This window comes from Danio rerio, chromosome 5 (genome assembly GCF_052040795.2).
Source record: "Danio rerio strain M-AB ecotype USA chromosome 5, GRCz13ab, whole genome shotgun sequence".
Classification (NCBI taxonomy): Eukaryota; Metazoa; Chordata; class Actinopteri; order Cypriniformes; family Danionidae; genus Danio; species Danio rerio.
Genome location: NC_141025.1, coordinates 4,606,147 through 4,615,000, shown reverse-complemented (window position 1 = coordinate 4,615,000; position 8,854 = coordinate 4,606,147). Strand labels below are relative to the sequence as shown.

At 36.8% G+C, this 8,854-nt stretch overlaps 1 protein-coding gene and 1 long non-coding RNA gene across 5 annotated transcripts in view; both read right to left on the bottom strand.

The window, feature by feature from the left end:
- Window positions 1–8,854, bottom strand: part of LOC147843792 (uncharacterized) — a 1,319,745-nt gene that overhangs the window by 150,391 nt on the left and 1,160,500 nt on the right. The window lies entirely within an intron of this gene.
- Window positions 844–8,854, bottom strand: part of ggnbp2 (gametogenetin binding protein 2) — a 31,581-nt gene continuing 23,570 nt past the window's right edge. For 2 of the 4 annotated variants that reach the window (XM_087251922.1, NM_001079961.2), the window contains 3 exon segments: window positions 4,353–4,507; window positions 3,786–4,016; window positions 844–1,628 (listed from right to left, as the gene is read on the bottom strand). In XM_087251922.1, coding sequence (XP_087108048.1) covers window positions 1,452–1,628; window positions 3,786–4,016; window positions 4,353–4,507 — 563 coding nt within the window. In that variant the 3' untranslated portion in view covers window positions 844–1,451. 4 annotated transcript variants of the gene reach the window in all.

The following is an 8,854-nucleotide window of genomic DNA, read 5'->3' as shown; positions in this document are numbered from 1 at the left end:
CTGCATTTTTTTTCTTTTTTAATGTGTATTCTAATGTACCAATTTGAGTCTAAGAAAAGCACATCACTAAAAAAAATTATTATTAATTCATATATACATTTATTAAATACAGTTGAAATCAGAATTATGAAACCCCGTGAATTATTCGCACCCCTGTTTATTTTCCCACAATTTCTGTTTAAGGGAGAGATTTCTTCAACACATTTCTAATCGTAATAGTTTTAATAACTCAACTCTAATAACTGATTTCTTTTATCTTTGCTATGATGACAGCACATAATATTTGACTAGAAATTCTTCAAGACACTTCTATACAGCTTAAAGTGACATTTAAAGTCTTAACTAGGTTAATTAGGGTAACTAGGCACGTTATTGTATATCAATGGTTTGCTCTATAGACTACTGGAAAAAAATATATAGCTTAAAGGGGCTAATAATATAAACCTTAAAATGGTGTTCAAAAAATAAAAACTGCTTTTATTCTAGCCGAAATTAAACAAATAAGACTTTCTCCAGAAGAATAAATATTATAGGAAAAACCATGAAAATTTCCTTGCTCTGTTAAACATCATTTGGGAAATATTTGAGAAAGAATTTTTTTAAAAATAATTTTAATGATTCTGATTTAACTATGTATTGTCTGTACTTCATGTATAAAAAAACCCAGAACAACACACCACCTAGTGGCAGACTAAAATATCTAACAAGGCTTATAAGCATAATATTAAACCAAAAAATTTCTTTTAAAAATTAAAACGAAATTTAAGTAACAGCAAGCTGGTATGGTGAGCAATATATACTGCAAACAGACACTCAGAAGAAAATAAACTCCGTCACATCTGATGCATATTAATAAATATTCTTTATTTAGTAAATTTCGCACATTGCTTTCAACATCACAACCCATCTTCCTTTATAAATGGAGGTTTTTCATCTTCCTGTAAAATTTGCTTTCATTTTAGATTTCATTTCTGTACACATTTATTGGTACGATTCTCGCCACTAAAATTGTCACAGTCAGAGAAACAGTTTGGGAGGGGGAAACAAAACAAAAAGAAAAGAAATGCTTTACAAACAATACATTAAGACTACCGACATCTAACCCTACAGTCAAGGCCTGCAAGCTTGATTATCATTTTAACAACGACCTGCTCTCTAAATCCACGCTTCAACAGAGAAAGGAAAACAAAGCCAGCTGTGATTGGTTGAGAGAGTGAGAGGAAACGGCTGAAGGGGAAGACGTGTGTGTAAGTGTGTGTGTGTGTGTGTGTGTGTGTGTGTGTATATACATACGAATACGAAGTGTAAATTTACCCAACAAACATGAACATCAAATACAGCGCTGAAACTCATCGTGTCACCCATTTCATATTCCCAAATTCTTGCCTGAAGAAAGCGACAATGCAGCAGTGATCATGAGTGTTTTCTAGAAAAAGAGGTGAGTTAGTGTGCTAGTTGACGCTGGTGGTGGGCAGCCACTCTCCGCGGCAGTATTTGGTGAAGCGATCTTTGAGGTGCTGTCTGTACTGGTCTCGTGTGCGGTAGAAAGATTTGTTGCTCTCTACGAACGACTGGATCTCGTCCTGCGTCAGGCAGGTCTCGTCATCTGAGGTCACTTCAGATTCATTCTGTTCAAAGAAATTAAAGAGAAGTCAACACTTAAGAAATGAGCTGTGTTGATCAATAAACGGAAAACAGAAATGTGTATACAGAGATGGAAATTCAAAACATTTTAGGGCCTTTTTAAAGACTCTTTCCAGACATTTTAAGTGCTTATAGCCACTTTAGGTTTTAACATTTGCAAGATTTTGAATGACGGTATACAGGGCATCCGGAAAATATTGATAGCGCTTCACTTTTTCCACATTTGTCTGTTACAGCCTTATTTCAAAATCCATTAAATTGATTGATTTCCTCAACATTCTACACACAATCCCCCATAATGACAATGTAAAAAAAAAAAAAAAAGTTTTTGAAATTTTTTGCAAATTTATTACAATTTAAAAGCTGTAAAATTAGATGTAAATCAGTATTCACAGCCTTTGGTGTTTAGCTCTAAACTGAGCTCGGGTACATTCCGTTTCCACTGATCATTCTTGAGATGTTTCAGCAGCTTCATTGGCGTTTACCTGTGCTCAATTCATTTGGACATGATTTGAAAAGGCATACACCTGTCTACATAAGCTCCCAGGGTTGACAGTGCATGTCAAAACTCAAACCAAGCATGAAGACAAAGGAATTGTCTGTAGACCTCTGAGACAGGATTGTCTGGAGGCACAAGGCTGGGGAAGGTTACAGAAACATTTCTCCCGCTCTGAAAGTTCCAATGAGCACAGCAGCCTCCATTATCCGAAAGTGGAAGATGTTTGGAACCACCAGGACTCTTCCTAGAGCTGGCCGGCCATCTAAGCTGAGTGATCAGGGAGAAGGGTCTTAGTCAGGGAGGTGATCAATAACCTGATGGTCACTTTGTCTGAGCTCCAGCGTTCTTCTGTGGAGAGAGGAGAACCTTACAGAAGGACAACCATCTGTGCAGCAATCCACCAATCAGGCCTGTATGGTAGTGTGGCCAGACGGAATCCACTTCCCACCTGAAATTAGCCAAAAGGCATCTGAAGGACTCTCAGACCATAAGTAACAAAACTCTCTGATCTGATGAGACTAAAATTTAACTCTTTGGAGTGAATGCCAGAGTTACATTTGGGGAAAACCGGACAGCGCTCATCACCAGGCTATTGGCATCCCTACAGTGAAGCATGGTGATGGCACCATCATACTATGGGGATGTTTTTTTAGCAGTGGGAACTGGAAGACAAGTCAGGATAGAGGGAAAGATGTATGCAGCAATGTACAGAGACATCCTGAATGAAAACCTGCTTCAGAGTGCTCTTGACCTCAGACTGGGGTGACAGTTCATCTTCCAGCAGGACAATGACACAAAGCACACCGCCAAAATATCAATGGAGTGGCTTCATGACAATTTAGTTAATGTCTTTGAGTGGCCCAGCCAGAGCCCAGACCTAAATCCTATTGAACATCTCCGGAGAGATCTAAAAATGGCTGTACACCGGATCGCTTCCCATCCAACCTGAGAGAGCTTGAGAGGTACTGCAAAGAGGAATGGGCAAAAATTCCCAAAGACAGGTGTGCCAAGCTTGTGGCATCATATTCAAAAAGACTTGAGGCTGTAATAACTGCCAAAGGTGCATCAACAAAGTACTAAGCAAAGGATGTACATGTGAAATTTAAGCTTTATATTTTTAATAAATTTTTCTCACTTTGTCATTATGGGGTATTGTGTGTAGAATGTTGAGGAAATAAATTAATTGAATCCATTTTGGAATAAGGCTGTAACAAAAAATCCTTCCGTATGCACTGTATATACACATATACACACAGTAGTCAACATTTAGAGTTGATCAAAAATGTTTTGTTTTTTTGTTACGAAAGAAAAGAATTAGTGATATTCAGTAGTTTTAACTTTAATTCTTCAATTGTTGACTACTATATATTGACTAAACGTAAGGACATTTTTTTTTTTTTTACATTTTAAAAGTAATTTAAACTCAAAAATGTGCTTATTCAAATGTGATCATGTGTCTCAACGAAGCTCTGGATAATTTTAAAGTTTACAGCCATGCTCACCAGATATAGGATGCAATTCATTATCATACAATCTGCTAAACACACTGCTTTCCTTCTCATTATATGTAGCATCAATAAAAAAAAATAAAATAAATAAAAATAAATAAATAATAATAATAATAATAAATAAAGCGTCTCACCAGTAGCTCCATGAGGCTCTTGCCACAGCTGTCTGCCGGAGCACAGGCCTCTTCACTGTGGAAATGCTGATGGCTGAAGCTGGATAAAGACTCACAGGACACTTTAGAGCATGGGCTTTGTTTGCTTCTGCATGAATGTGTTGAAGGAGAAGAAGAAGACTCGCTCACGGCAGATCCTGATCCTATCCTGCTGCCATCTGATACACAGTCTTCCTCTGCTTTAGAGCCCTGCTGATAAAGACAACATTACAGCTTCAGCATATTGAAGAGGTTGGAGTTATTATTCATACACCACATTTTAAGCTTGATTTTAAAAATGTATAATATACTGTATATCAGGGATCAGGGCTTGACATGAACACCCGCCAACCCATTAAATGTGTGAAGATTTCAGTTGTGGCAGGTTAGACAGCCGCACCCACTAGTCACTTTGACTGGATGAAATGCATTTTTAAATTGCCAGTGCTGGCTCGTCACTAAAGTCTCGAATTTTAGTTTATGACCGATTGTCAATATGTATTTTTGTATCCAAAAAAATGGGACAAAAAAACAACAACAACAACTCACGATCTCGTTTCTGCAAAGTGTGCCCTTGTTTTTTCTTTTCTTCTTTTTGTTTTTGCCCTTTGTGCTGTCTTCAGAGTTGGCCCAGCACTCCACACAGCTGTCCACAGCGTCCTCCTCCTTCTCCTCTGAGCAGCGGTGAATGCAGGAGAATTCACCTGGAGACAGACATTAGCATCATCATCATCAGCATCAATCAATCAATCAAAGGAATCCTCGGTTTAAAACAGTAATAATTATATTGGCCCCTTTTCACAAGACTGTTATGACGCGTTTAACACTCATCAGCATCTTACTGCTTAAGCGAGGTGTTTGTAATAGAGATGCGCGGATGGGCTATTATTTCATCCGCAACCGCATTACAAAACTCATCATCCGTCCGCCATCCATCCGCACTAACATTTTTGACCAATTTTTAAAACCGCACCCGCCCGCCATCTGCTGACTGAGCTCTTTATTTGAATGGCTTATTCCTTTTTATTATTAAATGAATGTTTCTTTATTGATTATTAGAAAATAGAGAATGACTTTAATGACATGCAGTTAATCCAAACGTGCAAGTCAAATCCAGCATTAATTGACGCTTTGAAGTGACGCTAAACAATACGAGGACGTGTCTTTTCACTTGATTCGATTCCTCGGTCCTTGAGTATTTTTTTTTTTTTGCGTCCTTCCCTCGCATCCTATAGGGGTGGAAAGACGAGGAAAGAAAGCAAGGGAAGGAAACGAGGATACACAAATAAGAAATGAGAAGCACCCTATAAAGCTCTCAGAATATCAGCAGTGAACTCCGTCTCCAATCGGTGCACAGGGACAAAAATAAATAAATAAATAGCCTAAATGAAACGCACTGTACTGTACAATTTTTTTTATTATAGTAGCCTAATAGAAAATGCATTGACACATCATTTCAACATTCAGACGAGAGCGCCTGGCCTCTAATGCGCCGTGCTGCACTGAAGGAGCGCTCGCTCGCAGCACTTGTTGCTGGAATGCATAGAATTCTCTTGGCAAGGTGCTGTAGACGTAGGAATGACTGCCTTGTTTCTCCCAAAAGGAAAGTAGATTTTCCTCTGCTGATCCGTCTATACGGAAGTTTGTAGAGGAATACTTCTGTACTTCATTCAGAGTTAGTGTATCCGATTCCTCCTCTCATTCTGTGAAGTCAGTCCTAGGCTTTTTCGTTGGTGCGCCAGCTATGTGTACAAAACGGTACAACCGCCCACCACCCGCCCGAATTTAATTAAAATATTATTTTTCGTCACGTCATCCGCTGATGATCCGCCGCGGCTATAACCGCCATCCGCGCATCTCTAGTTTGTAATGCAGAGTGTATGAGGACAGGGCAGTAAGTCTGACTTTATTCTCTCTTTTATCCGCAGTTATCAGTCTCGCACTATTGTTGTCCTTCTTCTAAAAGTCTTGACAACAACATCAGAGTTTTTCTTTTATTATTTCAGCACATAGGATTGTGAAGAAATGATTTGTTGTCCTCTACTATTCACTGCCCTCAAACTTTACCCAACTATGACGACTTCCGCAGCTGAGAAACCTGTAAACGATCCATTGGCTGGCTTATCACTGCTGCTTGAAAGGACTGAATCAGTTCAACAGGGAACAAAAATCATGTTTACAAATTTCCAGACAGACGTGTGACGGCTGCATTACTCCATACTGATAAGTGGCACATCAAATACGTATTTGACCATCTCCAAGTCTTTTCCAAAAAACGATTAAACAATTAAGTTAGTTGTCAGTACATCACTGGTCTTTCGTTTCACAGAGGGTCTCACACACACACTCAAATATATAATGCTTAAAGTAAAGAGAATACCTGGAGTTACATGCTGCTGTTTAAGTGTTCACTTTATTTGTTATCATTTAGATTTATATATTTGTGTTATATTTATCTTACTTTTTTTCATCAAGTTATTCCCAATACTTCTCCATCCACAGAGTTGGCTTTTCGTTATTAAGTCAAATGTGTAAACGATATTGGTAAATTTAATAATATTTATAAAACTGGGCTGACACAGTTTCAATTTCAATTTACTAGAACTTCTATGTTAAGCTGCTTTGACAGCTACAATCTACATTGTATAAACGTTATAGAAATAAAGATCAATTGAATATTATTTACAGTTAGCGGTTTTGGCTTAAGCCTGATTTATACTCGATGCGTCCGCTAAATTGCTTTGGGTGCGCGCGGCGAATGTGACGTCATCGTGGAGTTTGCGGATGTTCAATTTGGGTGCGCACAACATGGTTTCGGCTGGCGGTGCGTACGGCATTTTTTGAGACTCGAGATAAGTGTTTGATTTGAGTTGCATATGAAACTCTTTGAAGAGATTTTGTCTGAAACAGTACGACTGTACAGACATATTTATGATCCCTGATCTTAGAGACAACAAGATGATCAATTCTTGGCTAGAAATAGCAACAGCCGTAGGAAAGGAGAAAGTTTTTGTTAAAAGGTTTGGAAAAACCTGAAGGATGAGTTTTAAAAAAACAAGAGGTCATGGCAAAAGTGAGCCAGCTACACAATCACAGAATAAGTTTTTCCACCATGCATAGATTTTTACACTGATGTATATATACACAATTGTGAATTTATAAACAATTTATTAGTTACAAAACTATAATTAATGAACAAATTATTTGTTTGATAACTGGAAGGAAATATTTGAACCTATCGGTTTACAATTTACTGATGGCCTGTTTCTCTAGGGTTTATTGGTGATAATGGTCAGGCATGTTGGACTATTATTGTCTTTTTAGCATAAGAAGAGGACAAAAACTAACCAGACAGTAATGTGGGAATTGTGGAGCGAGTTAAATCTAAAAAAAAAAAAAAAAAAAAAAAAAAAAAACATCTGTATTTTTAAGAAAGTGTGCTCTTTTATTTTGCTTTTATTCTTCCCATAATAAAAAATATTTTTGTAGAGCAACTCATGTTCTGTTGTCATTAATATTTTAATAAACTTTAATAGGTAAAACCGTCCAAGATATGAACAAAAGCAAGTGATGCATCAAATTTAATGAAAAAATCTTGAATTGTTATAAAAATCCTTATAATTATTAAAATAATTTCTAAAAACAAAAATAATTAGCTTAAAAATACTGAATGATATTAAAGATATGACGTAGTTCCGTAAACTTTCTACTTCTCTGTTTGTCTGTCTGATTTTAAGGTTAGCTTTTTTTGACCGCCCCCTGTCGTTTTAAAAAATATCACAATGCCAAACGCGGTGAGTATAAAAGTCTCATCCGTTACACGAGGTGCGCGCGCAGTCAGCGGAGGTGTACAAAGCAGCGCCAGGCGAAAGTAGAAATCCAGCTTTAGGATGCTAGCGACACCATTTTATTTTTGTTGGTATTTTGGTTGTCTTGGACAAAAGCAGCTGTATGAATGCTAAAAAAATAAATAAAAGTGAAACCATCAACAAACAGCTTGACCGCTTTCATATTTACAAATATAAGCGCAGCCGTTTAGAGCTCATTTCTGGCTAATGATGTCAGAATTTGCCGCTATTTTGAAATGGATGTGTAAATGGTGCCTTTACGGAAAAATTACAGAATATCCCTGCCCATGTGAACAGCACTTTAGGGCAAAGTTTTAAATAAAACACAGTATTTCATGGTTGTTGCAATGATCAAATTATCACAAATGTGCATATCATGAATTACATATTGCAATGGTTTGGAAGAAATTAACCTTCAGGTTTTCTTGTCCAAAAACATGTAACAGTTTTAATATGGATGCTGACGTAACTCTGCAAACAAGCACAGTAGCAACTTGTGGAAAGCAGCAAAGTGGCAACAAAAGTGTTTTTGTTTTCCTGATTGTTCTTGACTTTTTCAGGTCTACATCAGTAGAGAAAAGCGGTGGTGATACAGTATTTATAAATAGATTAACCCTGTTAACCCTTAAAAACCTAGAGGTATTTTGTGGGCACCTAATGGGCCTATATTATTTTATTTTTAAAGCAGTTTTATTTTTATTTTAGCAGTCAGCCTCAAGTGTCATATATTATCTTAAACAGGAGAACCTGAAGCTTCAATCTGTATCATTTAAAGGTCCAGTCTAAAATATTTTTTGGTCCAAAAACATATGAACAGACAGAAAATATTCCAGAATTAAGAAAAAAAAAAAAAACGTTTTTTTTTTTTTTAAAAGTGGAATTTTCTGGTTATTACAAACAAAACCTCAACAAGTTTTTTTTTTCTTTCTTTAGAAATACACGCTATGATGTTTTATACTTCCAAATTAAATTGTGTCTACATCCACCTTTCCCTGAGCAAGTTATAGCAATTTATTTCAATGTTATTCTAAGGCGTTGTTCAGTGGAAAAAAAAACTAGTGCATTTATTTACCGACAATCCATTTGCCCAAAAGTTCTGGGAATGAACTAAACAGAAAGATTTTTACAAAATAACAGAACACTGAAGCAAGTTTGACTTTTTCCAAGTAATACATTTTCAGTTACCATAAACAACACCACTTA